Below are 24,450 nucleotides of genomic sequence, written 5' to 3'. Positions count from 1 at the left end.
TACCTAGGTATTGCTGCTGGTTCTTCAGGGCCCAAGGGCTCTTTCGTTAGGGGGTGATGAATCCTGCCAGAACTGGGTCCTTCCCTTCAAGGAAACAGGGTCCCTTCTGGCCCAGGGTGTGTTTAGAAATATCATCCAGGAGCTAGGACCTGGAAAGGCGGCCTCATGACTCTGACCCGTGCCCTATCCTGCTGTGGCTGAGCTTGTATCCAAGATGCAAGACAAAGTCCTCCCCACTATTCTGTCCTCTCTCCTCAAATGGAGGGAAGGATTCTCTTTTGGGGCTATGAGTTGTGCAGCCTGGGCTTAGGGGAGAGGTGATGCAAGCACTCTCTCAGCTGGTGTCAGTAGGTTACATGTCCTCTCCAATCCACTCTCTCTGGGCCCAGTTCAGCACTGGGACACGCCTAAGTGTTTCAATCCTTGTTGCCTAGCCTGCCTGTCAAGTTTATTTGGAACCGCAGTGCACTTTAGCCCATGGTGGTGAGGCTCGCAGGAACACAAGGCTGGACCACTGGGATAGATTATTCTCCTCTGGTTATGGCTGGTTTACATACTCGCTCCATGGGTGGGTGTCAGCTGAGTTTAGTCTATGTTTGTTTTCTGTTATAATAGGGCAGCACTGAGTTTAGTGCCTCAAAAATACTGTCATCTCTCTCTGCCTAGCACGCCAAAATATTCTTTGCACCACACCGCTGCTTCCAGGGTATGGGGGAGGCATGGTGCCAGTGATTCAGGACTGTTTGTCCTACCTTTTCAGTGCCTCCTTCTGTGATATAAAGTTAAAACCAGATACTGTGAGTTCTCACCTTATTTTTGGTTCTATAAAGGTGATCATTTTGTGTAGATAGTTGTTAAATTGGTGTCCTTTGGGAAGGGGGACAATCAGTGGAGGCTTCTATTCTGTTATCCTGTTCCACTCCTCCCCAAATGAACGTTAATAATACACTAAATGCTCAGACTTCACCACTGTACATATATCCATGTAACAAAACTGCACTTTGTACCCCTTAAATTTATACAAATAAAAAATATAATAGTGAATGATTATTTGAGAACATTTATTGGCATTGCCGGTCATGATTAATTAGATTGTGGAATCAATTTAGTCGAAGAGGTAAATGTTTTTTTAAAAGTAGAATAGAATTGAGTAGCATAGAGTACAATAAAGTAGAAAATATTAGATTTCATTACATTTTGTAATGGTAAGTATTGTTTTATGAAACTTCTGTTTCAATTTTTGTATGTATTTGTTTGTATATGTAGGGAGCTGTGATGTAAAACATATTTCCTACTGTGGATTTTGGTCAAGGTAGAGAAACTCTGCTAGAGGGTGTTTTTCATAAAGCCCTATCTTCATGGAAAACTTTAATGGTGCTCTATGACTATACTCTAGTTCAGGCAGAAGCATAAGACAAATTCTTTGAGGACATTACGTGCGGGGAGATCAGTCTGTATTTGAAACAGCCAGGGACTGAAGCACCAGTCATGTATTCTGTTATTTCTTTTAGGAACATGATAGTGAATGTTCAGCTTGATCAGAAAACTATAGTTTCTGAATATTTGATGTCATAACTTTGAGTCATCTCTCACATTTCTAAAAATGATGAAGTGAATCCAGAATAGTGGTTCTCAAAAGGGGACAATTTTATACCTTAGGGGACCTTTGCCAATGTCTGGAGATATTTTTTATTATAATAATTTGAGAAAAGGGGTATGCTACAGGCATCTAGTGGGCTGCTGCTAAGTATTCGACAATGAACAGGATAGCCCCTTACAATAAAGCATTATCCAGATCAAAATATTAATAGCACCAAGTTTGTGAACTCAGCTTCAGAGTGATCCAAATTAGTTATTTAAAAGAAATGTGATTTTAATGACAGTTGAAAGATTCATGATACTGGCCCAAAACAAACTCAGTGATATTGTTTGTAGAATGCTCTGATCACCAACTTTATTAGATTAAAAATGACATATCAATATCTGCTTACATGTGACCCAAAATGAAATGCTGCACCAAATAGTTTAAAAATACAAAGTTTATAATTCTAAGATCATTTCCTGAATCTGAACATCCAAAGTCAGCATTAAGTTTTACCACCATAATATAGAATAATTTATATGCCTATGTATATTTATATATGAAGAAGAAACTTTGTCTTGAAGTGAATTCAGAGAATTGGCAGCCAGCTGCCTAAATGAATCTCATCATTTAAAATTCTTATCTTAAGAGTTTTCTACCTTAATACAGGTTCAATAGCTCTCACTTAAAATTTTATAGATCTGATGATTCAATAAAAATAGGCAATAATAAAGATACTTTGTAAGAAAAAAGGAAGGTGAAACTGGTACCTGTGTTCTAGGCCCATTGGTGATTCAGACTACCTATTGCTTCATTGAGTCATTTATGTTTTCTGGCTTCAGTTCTCTTAAACATAACATAAGTATATTGGCCTATGTGACATGCAATCTCTTCTCAGCTTTAAAATTCTGTGAGTCTAAATTATGAATCAAGTGTTTTATGAGTGAACTGCATATCTCTTTTAGATATTTTAGGATTATTTTCATGCCTTCTCAATAGCATGTGAGGGAAATTATTATAAAGCAAGTTCATCGTTCCAATGATTTGTCTTATATTTGGGCTAAATGAGTAAATGACTCCCCAGCCTGCAGACCATAATATTTCACAGGCATTGCCAAGCAGAATAATTGCTTCCATAAAGCCTTAATTTAATTGTATTACAAAATACATGAGCCTTACTCTCCTAATGACTTCAGGAGACACGTTGCTGATGGAGTATGTTTTCTCTTGTGGACCACATATAACAAAGTGGTCCAAAAGAGAAAACATACTATATGTTATATGTTATAGCCCCATGTGTTATATGCAGTAGGTGCTCAAATTTTATATTTATTTTCAAATTTTTCTAAAACTAGGGTTTTATGATTGCAATAGTTGGGACATTGCCATAAGCCTTATAAGCTACTTGGCTGTAGCAATGCGAGGGCATAAAATTTTTCTTGCTACAGAGGAAGATAATGTTCTTTGATTTTTCAAGGTATTAGTAAATGCTTATTTTTTTCAGGCATTTAACCCTACAATAATAATGCACAAAATTTCCCCCTTGTGGTCAAAATATGTAAGTGCATCTGTGAAATGTCAAATTTCTTATGCCGGTGTTTTGGGACTAATGAAATTACCATCACCTTCTCCCAAATTTTTAACAAATATATAGTTTTGATTAACTAATCACTCTATCTATGTATATATAATTCATTAATCGGGATTTTTCTGATTATATCTGTAGGATAAGAATATCTATGTGACTGTGTGTGTGTGTGTGTGTGTTTGTGTGTGTGTGCGTGTGTAGAAAAGTCACCAAAAAATTAGAGGTTTTATAACTAAAAAAAGTTAGAAGATCTCTGGCTTGTTTTACTATCAGACTTTGTTTCCTACATATGACTTTCTTTTATTGGTGTCTCTCAAATGGGTGTAGAAGTAGAAAATTCATTTCTTATGGTGGAAAGGTACTTTGGAAAATCTGATTGAATAAGGAAAAAGAAAAAAAAAGTATTTGTGAGCTCGAGAGAAATGTAGGGAATTATACAAGGGTTTCTTGAACACTTTGTGAGTTCAAAAAGTTTCTCAGTTAAAAGGAGACCCTTGACAACGACATTCTAAAAATCCCATGGACTATCTTCAAAAATATGTATTGAGTCTCACTGGTACTTCAACATTCGTGATTTAAAGAGCTAAGTATCTCTACCGTATTTTTCAAGCCAGATCCATTACTTTACAAATAAAAGTCCCTTATAAATTGGCTAAGGATTATTGGTTGATTAAAGTGATTCTAAATAACTTACGTTGTGTGTTTCATGTTACTAGATCCAGTAATTTAATATCACTTTGTTGTACTACACTCACTAAATAGTTGAATTCTCATGCATATATGACCTGCATACAGCTTTCTTTGTTTAACTTTTATCGTGAATTAGATGCCTGTTTTTGAAGCAATCCAGTTTCGGTAATAAGTCACTTGTGTGTAGACTCCAGGCTTGTCCTTTTGACCACAGTTATCTCCCCAGCTTACAATTCCAATGAGATACCAGGTATCTTTCAGATCCCTTGTGACTAATGGTCCCCCAGAATCACCCTAAAAATAAAAACATAAGAAAAAAGAAAGAAAATTAGCTAAACATAAAGCTCATTATTTAAGATATTTTGATGAATCACATATTTTGTTACTAGACAGTACATGTATAGACTATCAACACATAATAATTAATTGAGACATGGATTTTAATATTACAAAGAGCCTTAAGGTTCAACTTTCACATTTAAAAAATAAAATTTGTTTTGTTAGAGTAAACAGCACTTAGTTAAAAAAGGCAAAAACGAAAAAACATGAAGAGGCTTGAAAAGCAATTATGTCCCATGTTACCTCACGCAAGCTGTTCTCCAAGAGGTAGCCACTTCATGCTTGTTTAATGATTTCTTATAGTATCTAACTCCTTATCACTAGATAATATGCTCAAATTACAGCTTCTAGGTTTAGACAGTAAATATTTATTTTCTCTTACGTAGTTAGGGATTTAGTTGTTTTACAACTTCTTTGCAACTTTTCCACACCACATCTTTACATTATAGCATCTCTATTTTTGGTTAAATTAACAGCCTACATTTAGTACCAGTTTGTAAATTTTATTAATTGAAGAGTCAAGTAACATATTTGGATTACAGAGATCTTTTTTTTCTTTCCTAGAATTAATAACACAACTCTTTTTTTCATGTGGATAGTTTTCTATGTACCTGGTGAATGCTGAACGCTCCAAAAGATCTACCAACACCTCACAATAATGTTTACTAATGTTCAAGGACATCAGATAGCTTGTTAGTTCTTTTGCTTCCTCTGAAGCTGTTCCACCATATCAACACACACACACACACATACACACATACACACACACACCCATACACACATACACACACACACACACACACACACACAATCTTTTCTTACTTCTGCTCAAATTCGAGCTGGTTACTTTAAGCCTGGTGCAGAGCTATGGTGTTGGGATTATCTGATACCACTCTTTAGTGTTGGACTAACAGTTTCAGGTGTTACGTCTTCCACTTTCTTGATTTATTCCCTCATTTTGCTGAGGTACCCTCTCAAGTAGTTTCCTAAGAAATAGGGTATCAGAAGTACATTTTTTTCAGTCATTGCTTGTCTAAAATTCTTAATTCCACCCTCACAGTTGATATTTAGTTAGCATGGGCAGGAATCTAGGTTGAAATAATCTTCCCTTTGAAATTTGAATGTGTTTTCCACCGTCCTCTACCTTCTAGAGTTACTGTTGAGGAGTTCTATGTAGTTCTGATGCTTCTTCCTTCAAAGTTTTAAGATTGTTCTCCTTATCCCTGGCTTCTGACCCTTTATGATGGTATGTCTTGGAAAGAAGTACTTCATTTATTGTGCCCAGCACTACTTGGACCTTTTCTTCAATAGGATGAACGTAAGCTTCAGAACTAGGAGCATTCTTTATTTTTTTTATATTGTACACTCATGTTTTATGTTTTCAGAGCTCCTATTCATTTGATGTTGGATCTCCTGAGCTTATCCTCTAATTTTCTTAATTTTTCTGATTATTTTTCTCCTCTGTGTCTTTTTTTGTTGTTGTTCTTTCTGAGAGATTTCCTTGATTTTATCTTCCAATCCTTCCACTGGATTTTAAAAATTATGATTATATTATTGCTACATTTCCAGAGGTGATTCTTACTGTTTGGTTCTAGGGTATGGTGCTAGAAACCAGATTGGAAGCTCTGTGCTTTTGTGCTGGGTGATGCTATGGTTTGAATGTGTGCCCAAGAGTTCATAGGTTGGGGAAACTTAATCCCCAATACAACAATGTTGAGAGATGGGACCTAAGAAGAGGTGATTAGGTCATGAGGGCTCTGGAGAGAAAGACTTATGGAGAAAGACTAGGTGTTGGTGGTGCTTGCGCTTCTGTTGTATCAGACTAGGCCCCTCACCATGTGCCCCAATTACAATCACTGTATTCCTGTCTTGGATCCTTGTACCTGAACCGCTGCCCTGATAACTTACTGTATTTTTCTATGACTAAAGCCTTGTTTTATCACTTACTTTGCACAGTTAGGCAGCAAGTTTACCTCTGCTCCCCAATCCAGTGAAGCATCTCTATGACCACCAATCCCTCCTAAGGCTTTTCAGTAATGTCATGGTTCACCTGAATTCCCCGGTCCTGTCTGCTCCAAGACTCCTGCACCTTCCACCTGTTCCCCGTGGTATGGACCTTTTGTTGGAATCCCTAAATTCTGCCTGCCTCCCTCCACATTATTAGCAACCGAGGCTGGCTGTGGAACAGATCCTGCTTTTGCCCAGCCTCTATGTCACATAGGTCCCTGTGCCTTTTCTGATAGAGGTCGCACATGTGGTACAGTTTGTGGGACTCTGGACAGGACTTTCTGCCACCTGATATCAATACCATTCCATCATTTCCACATAGAGTGGCCTCCTTAGAGTTCTAAAGAATCTCATGTTAAAAAGCAAGTGTCTCCAGGAAGAAACGTACCTTCGTTGGAAAACATACATGTTAGAAGGCAGATGAGGGCACTGGGGAGGGCCCATGGAATCACAACATGGCCTAATCCACCTTCTCATGGTTATCTACTTGTTTCTCCTCTCATCCTCCTCATGCTGAGACCCAACCAATTACTTGGAGTTCCCTCAGATATGAATTGTAATTTCACACCTTCATAATTTTGGCTATGCTTTTTGTCTTTTCTATAACATTATTTTCTTATTCTGAAATTGGATGTTATTTATTCTTCAGGTCTTATTTACGTCTCATCTCTCTGATACTTGTTCCAAAAATGTTTCCTTCAAGAAAAATATTTGCTTTTCATTATATTATTCATAACATTACTTTATACTTCTCTGTTTATGGTTATTTTCTTTCTTGAATGTGAGCCCCTTGAGAAAATAAACTGCTTTATTAATCTTTGGATTTCTGGTTAAGAAATTCTAGTTTTGTTTGTTTGATAGCATCAGAGAAACTCTTACTTCATTTGTCTTAATACAACATTTAAAAGTATTTTGTGCTGTGAAATTTGCATTTGTAACTTTTTTGAGCTGACATGATATCTATGTTTTGTCCTTATGTAAAGAACATATAATATATCCTGAGCCAGATACAAATTTTTGAGTTAGTAATATAAAAAAATCCCTCCAACTTACCCTGCAGGCATCATAAATTCCTTCCATATATCCGGCACAGAACATTCCAGGTTTTATATCATTGCCATACACCTGTGGTTGCTTGCAGACATCATCACTTATGATTTTCACTCTGGCTTCTCGGAGATCATTTTGGGATTCCCCTTAAGGAAAAACAGAGTTATTCTAGTATTTACAATCAGCATCTTTGGCTAGAGTGAAGTTAGCAGACTTTCCTAATATTTTTTTCATAGTAAAATTGTCAATACAGAATGAAGTTAATATAAGCAGCTTCTAGAAAAAAGAATTTCTGGTTAAATCTGGCACATCTAATGATAATTATTGTCCAATCACATTTTCATAAAAACTTCTTAAAGCAAGAAAGCCATTTGGATTCTTTTTTCTGGAAAATCTAACCTTAAAAATAATCAGCTTATATATTTCAGGAAGGCCTTTTATCTTTTGTAAAGCTTTTATTTGTGGGTTCCAGATTGTTCCCAGAAACTTTGCATGCCTAGATGGTTTTCTCCATTGGCTTGATAAAATGCCTATAATACGATGTACATTTATTTTATTATTTAAAGTTTATGATGAGCTTTCACATATATAAGATATATGTGAAATATACATATATTGTATATCATATATATATAAATGCATTAAACGGCAATGATTTCACTTCTAATGTATTACAAGTTGGTGGCTGCAGACTGTAAGCTAGGTTCTGAGTTTTAGAAACCATTATTATGGCAGGCTACATAGAAAACTAAGAATAGCACAAGCATTCAGGGATTCTTTATACCAAACCATATATTGATTGGGAAACCATGACCCCATGGTTGGCAGAATTCTAGGATGGTCCCCAAGATTTCTGTGTGATTCCCCTCCTCCCAAATATGGGCAGGATCTGTGAATATGAGGGATGCCATTCTCATGATTAGGTTATGTTATATGGCCAAGATGAGGGAATTTTACAGATGAGATTAAGACCTCTAATGAGTTTGACTTTGAATTCATCAAAAGGAAATTATCAAAGGTGGGCCTGACCTAATCAGCTGAGCCATTTCAAAAAGGGCGAGCCTTTCTGGAGTTGAGACACTTTCCTAAAGAGTTAAAGCAGCAAGCTGGCATGCGTTCTACAGCTGCGAGTAAAGGAATTCTGCCAGCAAACCTTGAGGAAACCTTCAAAGGAGCCACAGATGTGGCCACAACCCCAGCTGACACCTTGATTACAGTTTGGTGAGACCCTGAGAAGAGGACCCAACTAAGCTGTGTCTGAACGTCTGACTGATGAAAACAGTGACATAAAAATAAATGAGTGCTGTTTTAAACTGTTTGTGGTTATTTGTTACACATTTATAAAAAACTAATACAAGAATACGATATATCATCAGCTATAGTCACCATGATGGATGAGAGATCTCTTGAACTTTTTCTTCCTAACTGCAAATATGAATTTGTTGACCAGCATCTCCCCAACTCCTTCCCCTGTAAAGACCCCCAGCTTCTGGTTGCCTACTGTTGATATATTGTATTCTTGAGAAACGCTACAAGAGTAGATATTAAGTGTTCTTGCCACAAAAATGATAATTATGTAAAATAAGACGTTTCTTAATTAACTAGATTTAACACTCACAGTGTACATATACTATACTTCAACACATTATGTTGTACATGGTAAGTACATGCAATTTTATACATCAATTAAAAAAAAACTAAGTACATTTGAAAAAACCCTAATACACCAGTTTCTTTAGAAGACGATTTCCAAGATTTATTTCTGAAGAAATGTTTGTAAACACGTATTTAAAAGTGCTCAGAAGATTTAAGTGTGTAACTCAGAAATATGCTAAGAGATTTTTCAAATTATTTTGTTATTTGAATACAATTGGTTTATATATATTATATACACACACACACACACACACACACACATTTATACTGCCTACTATATCATCAATTAAAAACATTCAAGGCCTGGCGCGCGGTGGCTCACGCCTGTAATCCCAGCACTTTGGGAGGCCGAGGCAGGTGGATCACGAGGTCAGAAGATCAAAACCATCCTGGCTAACACGGTGAAACCCCTTCTTTACTAAAACTACAAAACAATTAGCCGGGCATGGTGGTGGGCGCCTGCAGTCCCAGCTACTCGGGAGGCTGAGGCAGGAGAATGGCGTGAACCCGGGAGGCGGAGTTTGCAGTGAGCCGAGATCATGCCACTGCACTTCTGTTTCAAAATAAAAATAAAAATAAAAATAAAAAAATAATAATGGTGAGAAAAGTAAGGTGAAACTGACAATCTACGTATTGTAAGTAGGTGACAGTGCAAATCCACAACTTCTTCAGCAAACTAAACTGGTTGGTAAAATGTATTCCAAGTCATGAAAAGCATAGCCCATAAATTCTGGACATCCCCGAGCTATATCTCATCTTCTGCAAAAATGCTTAATGACATTTCTAGCAAAATATTGATTTTATCAAATAATCAGCTTTTTATTTATCAATTTTCTATATTGTTTCTTATTTTCAATTTTATTCATTTCTATTCTTATTATTTCCTTCCTTATGTTTGTTTTAGATTTATTTTTTCTTTTTCTAGTTTCTTGAGGTGAGAACTTAATTATTGATTTGATATCTTTCCTTATAATATGCATTTTCTATAAATTTCCCTTTCTACACTATTTTAGCAGCATCTGGCATATATTTATATATTTTTGTTTTCATTTAGTTCTATGTGTTTTTACAAATTTCTTCGAGATATTCTCTTTATTTACATATGTTTTTTAATTGGTAAGCATTTGGGGATATTTATGTTATCTTTCTGTTACTGATGTCTAGTTAGATTCCATTATGATCAGAGAATATACTTTGTACAATTTCAATTTTAAAAAACTTCTTAAGGTTTGCTTTACAGACTTGAATATGGCCTCTCTTGGTGAGTAACGAATGGGCGCTTTTAATCTATTAATGTACTTAACAGATTAAGAATGATAGGTTAATTTCATCTATTTAATAGATAAAAGCACCTGTGGGTCACTCACCAAGAGAGGCCGTATTCAAGTAGGGAGGAGTGCTCTATAAGTGTCAGATTCTGTTGCCACTCACAGCGCTTTATGACAGGTATGTTTCTGTGCCAGTCTCAAACTCCCGAAAGTGATTTTTCCCACCAAGCCAAGGGGGATTTGTGATGTCTTTCCCACCACTATGAAGCAGAGAATGCAAGCCCTATCTTCAGAGAAAATCCATCCAAGAGAGTGCAGACCTAGGGAGGTGTCAGGCTTACAGCAGCACTAGATCTACTAGAATTAATAAACCATAGGTAATATTTTCTGTGATTGGTAATACAACCTTAAAGAAAGCAATGCATGTCTCACTCTGTATGAGATGAAACAAAACCACATGGGACATCTGGAAAAAATCTAGAGACCTTAAAACCTATTCCTGCCTATGTGAGTGAAAGGTTATTCCTAGTTCCTTAATGGTAGACTGAGAATCAAAAGCTTATTCTTTATAATTTCTTGTATGTAAATAAATTGTATAGAATCCTGCAAATAGATTTAGTCATTCTCAGAAAGCCCTTTTGCGTTTTCTCAAGCCCAGTGTTAAAGAAACTCTCTAGCTTTTGTTATACATATGTACCTGGACCACATGGTAGAATCCAGAGCGTGTCTCACTAAGATTGCCTAGAACATTCAGTAACTAAATCATCATTATTTCTTACAAGACTAAGTTAGTATATCAAGTTGAATACTTTTAGAGGGGACAAATAATTTGACAATTTATCTCTACACTATTCTTATTCACCATCACACTTAAATTAGCCTCTTCAGTACTGAAGCAAATTTTGCTACATAGGCATAAAGAATATTTGAGTTAGCCACTCAATCTGAGTCCTCCTAGACACAGCTGGAACAATAGAAATTAATGTGAATTCTGGCAAAGAAAAGAAATAAATGTTCCTTTCTATGTATCCTCTTTTTCTTGGTTGAGGATGATGTGTTGAGGTGTTGTTAGCCACCTCTGACACTAGGTGAAGCTAGCATCCCTCTGAATAAAGCCAACATAGAGAAAAGCAGGGGCAAAAAATTCAAATTCAGAGACACAGAGCCAGATGACATCATATAAACCCCTGTGTCTGAAGTGAAACTTACTACACTTTTTTGACTTCCAAATTACATGAGCCAAATTTGTGGAAGTTTTTGTTTCTTTGTTTTTTATTCTGCACTGGTTAATGTGAACTGAATTTCTGTCACACAAAATAAGAACCCTAACTAATCCAACCAGACTGTGTGCAAATGGCTGTCAGGATAATATTGATGGAGTTGAAATCACATTGCCTTAGACAGGGCTTTGCGCTCTGTTAGCTATCCTGAGATACCCACCACCATAGTAAAGTGCTCCAAATCCTGTGATGTAGACAGTCAAATTTGGTTGGAAGGATGCAGAGGCTTCTGGCAAACAAATCCGGCGTATGTCATCCGAAAAGGTGACTCTGGAAGATACCTGCACAACAGCAATGTCATACTCTCTTGCTGCGGAGCGGTACTTCTCATGGATAATAAATCTTCTGACATTTCTTTTCATTAAGGGAGGGTTGATTTTTGTTCCAAAACTAACAGTCCATTGATGTGGATTTTTATACCTGGAAAGGGTTAGAAATTAACTGAATATATATAAGCTGCCCAAAGTATATGAGCTAGATTAATTGCATTTAGGCTAATATAAGAGAAATACAATCCTGAGAATACTTGGCTGCAGTTATAGTTTTTCCTTTGATCATTTAAATATAATCTATTGCTAATGTTTTGAAAGATAAAATCATATAAATGCCATATTAGAACTGATATTTAATACAAAACTATTAAATTTTAGAACTGTAATACACATAAAATATCATTCATTTATCCCTTCCACAAATATTTACTGAGCATCTGTGTGCTGAGCCTTATCTGAACTGCTGGGGATAAAGTGATGAACAAGACCTAAGGTGCCGCTCACAGGAGTATAAGATTCCAGAGAACGAAAAGGATCAAAGCAAGCAAACAAATAGATAAATAATCTTAAACATTGATAAAGGCTATGAACAAAATAAAATAGGGTAACGGAATAGAGTACTAACAGGTCATTATGATTATTTTAAGAATGCATTTGGGCTAAGACAAAGTAAAAGAGGGTCAGTGTGAGGAGATGAGGGAAACAAGTTTCCAGGCAAAAATCCCAAGGTCTTGGGTTGGATGGGCTGCAGTCAGAACACAAGGGAAAGAATGGTTGGGGGTGAGCTTGGAGAGGTAAGCAGGGACTAGATTTTAGAGTGTTTTATAGGTCATGATAAAGTGCTTAAATTTTATTCAAGTGATATGGGAATCTACTGGATAATTAAGCCAGAGAATAATGTAGTCTCATTTACATTTTTAAAAATCATGTTGGTTCTTTCTGGGGAGTAGATTCTTGAAGGTCAAGAATGGATGTGGTAAAGTCTATTAGATGACTGCATAGTCCTTTGAGAGATGATCAAAAGTGGTAAATGCGGTTGACTTCTAGCTTGTGGGCTTGGGCAATGGGTGGATTATGGTACATACAAGGATCAGAAAAATCATTTAGTAGCAATGAAAGATCATCTAGTAAAGACTGTGTTTTATACTTAAGGAAAATAAAGCCTGGATAGGTTAAACTATTTGATTCACATCACATGTCTGCCTGCCTCTCTCTGCTCTTCCCTTTGTAAAACACTGTCTCCCACCAATTTACATTATTTGTATTTTTCAGAAGACTTCCTGCTTTATTTTGTTATGTGTGACATTAGTCACACATCTGTCTTGGTGTATTTAGTTATTGGAAGCATATTTTAAGGAAGACAGACAAAGTCTCGAATGTTCAGAGAATAAGAACCAATGTGGTAGCGCATTTAGAAGTTGCTTCTGGAAAAATGAGGTAATTTTATATATATATATATATATATACACACACACACACACACACACAGACACACACACACACATATATGTGCATATATATGTATATGCACATATATATGTATGCATATATATGTGTGTGTATATATATACTTTTTTCTAAGTTCAGGGTTACATGTGCAGGTTTGTTCCACAGGTAAACTTGTGTCATGGGGTTTTGTTGTACATATTATTTCATCACCCAGGTATTAAGCCTAGTACCCATTAGTTATTTTTCCTGATCCTCTCCCTCTAGCACTCTTCAGTATAGCAAAGACATGGAATCAACCTAAATGCCCATTAGTGATAGACTGGATAAAGAAAATGTGGTATACATACACCATGGAATGCTATGCAGCCATAAAAAGAACAAAATCATGTCCTTTGCAGGGACATGGATAGGGCTGGAGGTCATTATCCTTAGCAAACTAAAGCACACAGTAATGATATTTATTTTCACTTATGGTTTGGATATTCTCCCTCATTTTATGTTTGGTCTGAAAAAGAGAAACTAAAGAATAGCTGTTATATGAATGAAGAAATAAAATTGGTTCCTGTTGTTCCAGATTAAAAGAAATACAAATATTGATGGTAGAAGTTAATAGAGTATAGATTTGGTGTTCAATGCTATAAAGATATTTGCAAAAATAGAACTATCTACCACAAAAATGGCTAACTTTGGCAAAGTAAGTTTCCCATTACTTTGAAAAACCAGACACCAGCATAACGGATTTCTGGCTTTCTAATATATCAGCTTACTGAGCTCTCACATCTTTCAAACATTAAGAATTTATGTAGATCATTTTTAAAAATATATTACTATTTTTTTAAGATGGGGTCTTGCATTGTCACTCAGGCTGGAGTGCAGTGGTGCAGTCATAGCTTGCAGGAGCCTCAAACTCCTGGGCTTAAGGGATCCTCCTGCCTTAGCCTCCCAAGTAGCTGGGATGATAGGTATGCACCACCATGCCCAATGGGGTTTCACTATCTTGCCCAAGCTGGTCTTGAACTCCTGAGCTCAAGTGGTCCTCTTGCCTCGGCCTCCCAAAATGCTGGGATTACAGGCATGAGCCACCATGCCAAGCCTAGATTCTTAATATGTATATTCTTTGGAATATTAAGAGTCTCTATAAAGATTTATGCTCCTAGGCAGATGAAATTTATTATAGTAACAAAAGTTAGAATTTTATAGTTCAAAAAGAATGTGAAAAGATCTAGCCTATCTATTACCTAATACACTAAGGTTCAATAATTTGCCCAGCTCTCCAACTGCCTGGGACATATTTTTCCCACTAAATCCTGCTGCCACCTATTATATAGAGATACTCAAGAAGTCTTTGTTATTACTGTAATAATTGGCAATGAAGAAGAAAGGCGATACAGTTAATCTACTTAGAAACAAATCTGAAATTCTAAATGTAATAGTGATAAAAATGACTGGTTATTATCTTGAAAAGTAAGATTAAAAGTTATAAAAAGTCATTTAATCATATATTTAATAAAATGTATGCATTCAGAAACAATTATAGGATAGCAAAATTTGCTATTCTTCACTTCAGCTTTGTCTTTTGTGTCACTATTGTGAAGAGATGCTCTATTATGCGAAGGTCACATTGAGTGGCCCAAGGGCCTCTATGAATCCTTTGATACTCCGAGGAATCTCTTTTGAAGTGCCTGTCTTCATCATGCTAGCAATCTCTCATTTTTGTTGTAAACTGTTCTGATTCCACGGATCTTCATATGTCAGTGCTCTAAATTTGATCTGCGGTTCTCCATCATCACGGTTACCAACTTCCGGCATTTATTGAAAATTTCCATTTTACTTTGGAATTAGTTTGATTATTTAAGATCAGCATGAGACTGGCCCAAGTGTTTGGGAGAAACAGACACTAGTTTTAAGTGGAGAGCATTGTTTGACAAAAGATTAATGGTACATGTTATTAGTGAATATTTTGTGTTAGGATGTCACAAAATAGTTCTGATTCCTTACACAGTTTCCTTATTAAAAACTTTGAGGAAATGATTGATGGATACTAGGATAATGACTGTTACTTCCTTTATTCCCATCAAATTTCTGATTAAGTATGCAAGTGTAACATTATTTTAGAAAAGAACCTGAAATAACTTTTTCTTATTTTACTTCAGTAATATTTGAGACATTAATTGTTACCAAGAATATGACAAAACTCAGGGCTTTTTAGCAGAAGTGGGTTCTAACTTAAGGTCAATAACTTACTTCTGGAAGCAGTGTGCTGCAGTGACAAGCCATGTATTACTAATCAAGGTGGCCCCACACTGATGGATGTTATCATACTGAAGGGAAGCTTGCCAAGGCCAGGCCGCCTTGGGTGCAATGACTCCAGATGCTATTCTGTTGACGTTTAATGGAACAACTCGTTTACCACAACCTGAAAAAAGATGAGATCATTAAGTTATAAGAAACATCTTGTAATTACAAGAAATGACCCCATTCTTACTTGCCCGAAGACATTTTTGTATACTACTCCTCCTGCCGAGGACACTTATCCCACCTGTCACTGGATTCATGGCCTCTTCTCTCTTGCATTTCAGGGTTCACTTTCTTACTCTGTGAGAACAGGTTAGCTGACTCTCTGATCAACTCTCATAGCACTATGCACTTCCTCTGTCATAGCATTTATCATATTATTTTCATACTTCCTGATTTATTTATATCTTTCTCTACTTTGGAATTCTAATTTTAGAGCAGGGATCATGTTTTATTCACAATGATACCACCAACTCCTGGTCTAATTTCTGGCACTTGGTAGATGTTAAAAGATATTGTTGAATGAATAAACACATGGATAAAAATACTTAGGGTGTTTGCAAGACACAGAGGCAAATGCATGAACATCATTGCTCAAATTCATCACTGTTTTTTGTAAAATCTTTCAAAATTTAGGCCACAGTGATTTGAAGTGATTTAATGAAGCCACTGTTAGCGATTAAGATGAATATATTAAGCATTTTTTTTTCTTTTTTTTTGAGATGGAGTCTCACTCTGTCGCTGAGGCTGGAGTGCAGTGGTGCAATCTTGGCTCACTGCAACCTCTGCCTCCCAGGTTCAAGTGATTCTCCTGCCTCAGCCTCCCTAGTAGCTGGGACTACAGGCACCTGCCACCGCACCCGGCTAATTTTTGTATTTTTAATAGAGATGGGTTTTCTTCTCCATGTTGGTCAGGCTGGTCTCGAACTCCTGACCTTAGCATATTTCACAGATAACTTGTCAGTCACAGACAATGGGTTTTATGTCATTCCTATTGATTACTTTCTTATTATTTTATTTTGTGGCAGAAAGTACATTTTATGGCATTTTTAAAAATTAGAAAAACAAGTCCAATATTCCCAATCAAAAATATATGCTTTCTTCAAATTGCCCCAGAAGGTTACCATGGCAATTTTTTCTTGAACATGACTAAAAGATCAGTCCATGAGTTAGAAAAAAAAAGTATTTAAATCTATCGTACAAATAGTTATTATCTCTCAAAGAAAATCTGGAGGACAGATGGGCAAGTATGAGCAAATATTTGAAAATGTCCTTTCTGATGTGAAAATTGAACTTGTTTATATAAGCTAACTTGACTTACTTGCTTGGACAGTTAACTCCCCTGTTGATGAGCTCATTGCTGAAAAAGAAGATAAAACAAATAGTGATAATTTGATATTTTCCTGGTTGGTCTCAATGACCAGGAATAATCAGAGGATACTGACCGTATATGGATTCTAGACAGTTGAACAAATAGATTAATTAGGAGAATGGCTATCTGATATAACAACATCTGTGTACAGTTTTTGTAGAGACTTATAGGCAGCCTCTAATTAGGTGGATACTATCACAAGCAATGGGTGAGTAAGGCACAAATAGTGGATGACTAAAGCCCACAAATAGTTTGTATTAATAGAAAACTATGGTTTACCAGCAGTTCAGGGTAAAGCTTCTTTGCATTCCACTTCAGAAGATGGATAAATGGGACAGAGGAAACAGGTTATATTAGTTTGTTTTCACACTGCTGATAAAGACATATCTGAGACTGGGTAATTTATAAAGAAAAAGAGGTTTAATGGACTCAGAGTTCCATGTGGCTGGGGAGGCCTCACAATCATGGAGGAAGGCAAAAGGCATGTCTTACATGGTGGCAAGCAAGTCAGAGAATGTGAGCCAAGTGAAAGGGGAAGCCTCTTAAAAAACCATCAGATCTCATTCACTACCATAGAACAGTATGGGGGAAACTGCACCCATGATTTAATTTATCTCCCACCAGGTCCCTCTCACAACATGTGGGAATTATGGGGGCTACAATTCGAGATGAGATTTGGCTGGGGACACAGCCAAGCCATATGGCAAGTAGACTGTCTTATACGTCTCAAACTCAGCCTCAGCCAGAACAGATCTGCTTTGATCTTTTCTATTTACTTCAAATTTCACATAAATTTTTTTTTTTTTGGTTAAAGGGTTTAGAATGAAAAAACCTTGAAAACTCTTGCATAAATGATATTTAAAATGCTTTTTAAACACAGTTCCTAAATAGTAAAATTGCTTTTTTAAAGAATAAACTGTTATGTGTTTCTTATCCAAAATATACTGAATAGTGGTAAAAGCTAGTTATTGGACACAATCCAAGATTAAATTCTGTCAACTTCCAAAAAAGTGAGGAGTTTGACTAAGGAAACACAAATATTTAAACTTGTATACATGTATCAAAGCATCATGTTGTATACAGTATACAATTTTTATTTGTCAATTATATCTTACTAAAGCTGGGGAAAAATAAAGTTGGTGGAAGGTTTCATGAAAATTTTGATGATTTTCAAGTTAAAATGACTTAGCTTACTGAGCAGATGAGAATAAACTGTTTTACTTTTTACTACCAGTGCCATGTTTCTCAGACACATTCTTAGTATTCTATTCCTCATTATGCAAAATAAGATTGTTTCATTCTACTAACTTTCTACAAATTCCACTGGGGAAACTAGTGATGATAAACTCTACAAAGTAGGAGCTTTTGAAAATATTCAATTCAAATATACCCTTAAAGGCATCCCAAATCATTGTATGGTGAAGAATCAATTGCTCAGGACCATCGATTGCTGTTAGTGGTTATTCTATGGAAGGAACTCAGTTTACCGTCAAATGTAGTTTAAGGCAGTAAATTTATTTCATTTTTAAGAAAACTATATATTTTGTCCTTTGTAATGCAATAAAGTGGAAAATAGCATAAAGTTAGAATTCTTCAGTGGAAACTTTGTCAACTTAGTCTGAGCAGGATGCAAGTTACCCATTTCCAGGAATGATACCAGGATAAGTATAATGGTCGTGAATATAACCGGATTTTAAGGGAGAATGATTACACCTGGAAACAAACCGTCAATACACAAATAACTAGTCGTTAAAGATTTCTAATTTTGACCAAAGATTTTTACTTTCCTGGTATAGAAATGGAAATAAACATTAACACTTTAGTTTTGAAAGCAACCACCTCCTAACACGGTTCTGAGTTGGGAGAAAGCTAGTTAATATTCAGGGCTCTATAGACTACAAGTATCATGATGAAAAATGAAGCAAAGTCATCTGACACATAGGCAGTGAGCTGCTTGACTACAGCCTTGGTGTTTGCAATGCAAAGAAGTTGATTTTAGCTTTGCTTTGTCACACTGTGTCTCCTGAAGGACCCACACCACACATTTTTTTTTGTCAAAACAAAATACAGATTCTTGACAAATTATAAATAAATCTTGGGCTACAGGATTATTTCCAGACTTAATCTAGAATCTCTACAGTTTTCTATTTATTGGTAGTCCATAAATTTTGTTTGCCCAGGAAACAATGTTTTTGCCTATAAAAAATTGACTTAAAGATTTTCCTGAGCTGTCCACTGAATGTGCCTTTCTTAAGTGCTAGTGATGGCAGCTACAGGCTGTCTGGAGCAGTGGTAGCAGGAGCGGATGCAGGAGTAACAGTGATGGTGGTGGGTCCCTTGTGTCCCACATCCCTGAGGCAGCTGACTGTGCCACCCCCAACCTCACGTGACCAGGCAGGACCTGCTCCCAGGCCTGGAGCCTCTCCTGCTCCAGAACCTGGCCCCACATTGCCATTCTTGACCATGGCCACTGCAGGGAGGGCGTGGGGAGAAGGTGGACAGTCCTTGGAGCCCATCCCTGGGAGCCCCCCAGAGCCTGCCACCCTGGGAGCTACCACAATGGGGCTGGGCTGAGTTGCCCACTGGTGGGGGAGCAGCTTGGTCAGGCACGGAGGGGTGGGCAGAGAGATGCCGGAGGCAGCATTGGACGCTTGCAGATGGAGAGGTGACTGGGAGACCATGGGACTACCTGCCTGCAGAGAGGAGATAGACCACTCTAGGGCCTACTGCCTACTGTGTGCTGAAAGCTGAACACTCAACAGGACAACCTGCCTGCAGAGAGGAGCTTCTACCTTCAGGGCCTCCTCTTTGCTGGGAGCTGAACACTTGTTGGGACACCCTGGCTATGAAGAGGAGCTGCCCACTGTGGGTCTCCTGTGAGCTGTTCTCTTGCTCAGTGAACCTCTTCTTCGTCTTGCTCACCCTCCACTTGTCTGCATACCTCATTCTGCTTGGTCTCAGGACAAGAACTCAGGACCTGCCAAATAGCAAGACTAAAAGAGCTGCAACACAAACAGGAATGAAACATACCCCTTGCTGGCCACATTGTGGGTAAAAAGAGAGAAAAGCTGCAGCCCTTTAGGGATCCCAGACCTGGGAGTTCCCCAAGCCAGGGTTGTGACTTCCTCTTTGGGACCCTGCATTTCCTGGCATCTCCAAGCTTCCTGGGTGCCACCACATTCCCAGGTGCCTGCCAGGGAAGCTGCTTGCAGTGAGCTTTGTCCAGCCACAGCCTCACAGAGAGACAGCACACCTGTGCCAGTGCCTGGAGCTGCCCGTCATGCTGCAGCCAGTGTGCCTGGCTGTGGGCAGTGGCCAGACCCTGTGCTCGCTCAGACAACCCTCACAGCTCCATGCCTGGGTTGGCCTTGGTGGGCATGGGATCCAGGCTGGTAGCGGGAGGTGGGCACAGTCTGCCAGGTCAAGTGGGCAGAACGAGCCCAGTGGGCCAGAGCAAAACTTGGGCAAAGGCACCAACCACTGGCCACAGAGGTTTCTGGCCAGAAAAGCAACACCCCCTAGGCTCCCATATCACTAACAAACACTGTTCTTTCTACATTGAACATTCTGAAACTTTCAAGGATCTATCTTTCTGCTACTAGTCAATCACTCAAATTAATGATTTCAGGTTTCCAAAGCATATGCACAACATAATAGTTTTCTCATTAGTAACAGCCTCTTTATTTCACATTGTGTTTTCTATTTCCTTGTATATCTTTATAATCTCTCTGTGATTTCAGGAAGAACAAACATTACCATTGGAATTTTACAGATGAGAAAATGAAGACAAAGGCATGAACCAATTATTTGGGTGGTCCTGTAGTGACTTAGTGGAGTTAGAATTGGTCAGGTAACTCTTTTATTTTTTATTTTTTTGGAGATGGAGTCTTGCTCTGTCAAGCCCAGGCTTGAGTGCAGTGGCGCGATCTTGGCTCACTGCAACCTCCGCCTCCCGGGTTCAAGTGATTCTTCCCCCTCAGTCTCCCAAGTAGCTGGGATTACAGGCGCCCGCCACCAGGCCTGACTAATATTTTGTATTTTTAGAAGAGACGGGATTTCACCATATTGGCCAGGCTGGTCTTGAACTCCTGACCTCAGGTGATCCACCCGCCTCGGCCTCCCAAAGTGCTGGGATTATAGGCATGAGCCACCATGCCCAGCCTCAGGTAACTCTCAAATCAGGTTCTCCATTAGCATATCCTACCTTTTAATTTAGTACAATTATTAAAATAAGCTGAAGTTTAGAAGCTGAGCCTACAAAAAACAAAAAGACCAGGCAGCCAATGAACAATTTATGCTTTACTCTGGTTTCAGATAGTTCAGGCTTTTACATTCCTGACAAATTAACTATTTATTGGAAATTACACAGAAAGCATCATGTAAATTATCAGAATGCCCATTGTTTCACAACTTCTATTCATTTGCTTCCCCATCTAACAAAGAAGATGGATTAAGCACTTGTCAGGTTCCTCCCTTCTGGCTGGGAGAGGTCCTCAGCTTTATTCCCTAAGTAGCTGACTCGTTCTCACGTCAGCAAACATCTGCCCATTCCATTACCTCACATTTTTTACTTCCTTATCTGGTTTCCTCTTGAAGTGTCAGCTAGACCCTTACAAGGGCAGAGTGTCCTGTTTCATGTCTGATAAAAATCGCTTGCCCTGAATCTCTTCTGTAACTCTTAGGTCTGGTATCCCTTGAAATTTGTAGGAGAAATCTATACTTGTCTGTCGGAAGAAGATGCTGTGAAAACAGCTTAGTGTATGAGGGTAAACAAGTTTCTCTCTAGCTGGCTGCCCTAGAATCTTTAATATGATACTATAAGGAAGAATTTCCAAGAAACGAGTATCATAGCCAGAATTTTTAAGATGTGTTTGACTATAGAAACCTTTTTTAATTGGAGCCTTTAAAGAAATTAGAGATTTAAATTTGATTCTTAGCTCCTTTTAATTACTGAATTCCTCAACTCTTTTTGTGTGAATTTCACTTCTATAAAGGTGAATTTGCGTACGTCACTGGAATATAAAAAGAAATTAGTTACTTCAGGTAAAGGCCATAGAGATAGACCTTGATAAAGGTTCATTCTCCTTAATTGAGGGAAGTGATAATGGTATAATGGGCTAAGGGTGAACAAAAAAAAAAAGAGAAAAGTGGAACAATGTACACATAGTTTCAGTGATGTTTTCCTAGACTGTGATTTTTAAAGCATTTATGGTAAAATGACTCTAACAACTTCAAAGTTGGCTTGCCATTTTCCCAAATGCCCATAGGAAAAAAAGCTAACAAAAATTGTATATCACCATATATAGAAACTATCAATAAAAGTATGGCAACACATGAATTTGTGTTTTAGGAAGGTCCCACCCAGAAAAACAATTATTGCTAAACCCCTAGTATTTTCACTTGCTTAGTCATGGAGGCAGTGCCTGGGTGGGATTAACTCTCTGTTAGTTGTAAATGCTTGCCTATATTTTGGGATGAGTGCCAATCAATTACTGTTGGGAAAACCACTGGATGACTAACTTCAGACATGCTTACATTAGAGACTAATACACCTTGAAATGTCACATCTTTAACTTGAATTTTTTCATCTGAATTCTGGCTATTATTTGAAATGGAAATAATGACAAATAAATTTGAGATTAGTCAAAACATGGACCTAATAGAGAACTTCATATCTCATAGAAGGGGACCTCCTTACCATTAACTTGAACTGATGAGGCATTTATTGGCAAGGCTCTTAAATTCCTTATCTTCTGATTTAAGATGCTTTGGATTTTCTTCTCTCTTACTGCCCTTTGTTCAGTAGAGGGGAACTGGAACACCATAATGACATCTACTTTCACACCATCTTCCTCTGGACTATGACACACAAAAGAAAGGTACATTTTCAAAGAATACACCTGGAATTGTCCTTCAGTCTTACCTGTATCTTCCTCCCCTCAATGATCCCTCAGTTGCTGAGAGTGTCAAGTGCTGATCCTCTCATGTCATTCTGACCCAAGGTCATTTCATATGTTCCCTCTTCTAGCTTTCATTATGTTTTCAGTGCATTTCCCCCATTAATTTGAAGGATTGTTACAGCAGCTAGGAATGACAGATATAAAAAATCATCATCAAAATTACAAGCTCTGAGAGTTAGAAGAAGCCTTCATGTTTTCTTAGGCTAATCAATTGTATATTTGATACCTGAATCACTTCTACAGGGTCCATGACAATTGGCCCTCTAATGACAGTGCAGTAATTAAAAAGATAGTAAGTTTAATTTTCTAAAGAGGCTTGTTTCTCTTTGGTCAGCTCTGTTTTTAAGAGTTCATCATTTTGAGTTGAAATACGTCTCCCTGTATCTCCCATTCCATAAGGCTTAGGTCTACCAGTTGGAACATACATAAAATAATTTCCTCCTCTAGCCCAAATATTTGAAGACGACAATATTGTGGTCCCCGAGTCTTCTCCAAATTAAACATGCCCAATTTCTTGAACTTTTATCATATAAACAGGTTCAAGCTCTGTTACCTGAGGAACTAAACTTTTAAATACTGTTAAAATAGGAAAAGCAATTACAGGTTTTTGTTAAAAAAAAAAAAACAAAAAACCTTGAAACTAATACATATTGATCTGTTATCTCTCCTTTTTTTTTTTTTTTTTACAAAAAAAAAAAAAACTGTGAAAAACACTAGAGGCCCATCTCCCTGAATTTTTTGGCTAAAAGGAAATTCTGAGACAATTTATGTAGTTTTGTTCATTTAGGCTCTGGAATATAAAGATCTAAATAACTAGAATTTTATGTCAAATTGGCAAACAGATGACTGATTTTACTTCTTAAATCTGAGGAATTAACATTTTTACCAGGTATTATATAGTGATGGCTACCATCCAAAGGAGTTCACAGGAGTATAATAATGTTGCTACAATAATATGGTAAAGGAGAATTTGAAAACAGAAAACATGAAATCTAGAAAGTTCTAGCATTTATATGTTTTTTCCCTCCTAAGTATTGTAGGAATTACCCAATTTGTGTTATAAAATCCTTACGGAAGTCACTAGTTACTCAGTAAAGACATAGAGAACTTTGAGTACACCTGCCAACAAAGCATTATTAGCCTATTGGTGAGAAAGGGATAATTATTTTCTTCAAATAAATCAAAATCTGAATATATTATTTTTCTTTATCTTTAAGAAATATGAGTCATACAGGCTCATGGATTTGTGTATATGACATGTGTGTTCTGCTATGTAGTTTTTCAAAATAACACAATTGAAACTTCTGAGCAATATCTGCAACTGATATGAGTCTTCCCCCTCCACCACAACAGAAAGAAAATTTATTACAACAGGAATATCTTTTTGTTTAGGCATGCCTTATGTCGTTCGGCTACATTACAGGTAAAATTTGTGAACCCATTTTGTAGCCAAGTTTGCCTGCTTAACGTGGTTGAAATAATATAATTGTCAAAATAATATAACTTGGTGCATGCAATGACAAGCTGCTGGGTTTTCCCCACTTCATGGGTTCTGGTAGGTTCCAGGCCTCACAATAAGTTGATGGGGTTTGATTCCTGGTTCTGTCACTTTGGGAAACTGTCAGTTGGTGAACTTTGAACA

The 24,450-nt window shown here is 37.3% G+C and overlaps 1 protein-coding gene across 1 annotated transcript in view; it reads right to left on the bottom strand.

The window, feature by feature from the left end:
- Positions 1-1,934: 1,934 nt before the first annotated feature.
- TMPRSS11A (transmembrane serine protease 11A) overlaps positions 1,935-24,450 on the bottom strand; it is a 43,475-nt gene continuing 20,959 nt past the window's right edge. The window contains exons 4-9 of the mRNA XM_019025136.4: positions 22,547-22,707; positions 16,798-16,836; positions 15,426-15,597; positions 11,621-11,880; positions 7,260-7,402; positions 1,935-4,154 (exon numbers count right to left, since the gene is read on the bottom strand). Coding sequence (XP_018880681.3) covers positions 3,993-4,154; positions 7,260-7,402; positions 11,621-11,880; positions 15,426-15,597; positions 16,798-16,836; positions 22,547-22,707 — 937 coding nt within the window. The 3' untranslated portion in view covers positions 1,935-3,992. The remainder of the gene's footprint in view (positions 4,155-7,259; positions 7,403-11,620; positions 11,881-15,425; positions 15,598-16,797; positions 16,837-22,546; positions 22,708-24,450) is intronic.

The sequence above is a fragment of the Gorilla gorilla genome, chromosome 3 (genome assembly GCF_029281585.2).
Source record: "Gorilla gorilla gorilla isolate KB3781 chromosome 3, NHGRI_mGorGor1-v2.1_pri, whole genome shotgun sequence".
Lineage (NCBI taxonomy): Eukaryota > Metazoa > Chordata > Mammalia > Primates > Hominidae > Gorilla > Gorilla gorilla.
Note: the sequence above shows the minus strand (reverse complement) of the source record. Positions and strands in the feature narration are given on the sequence as shown.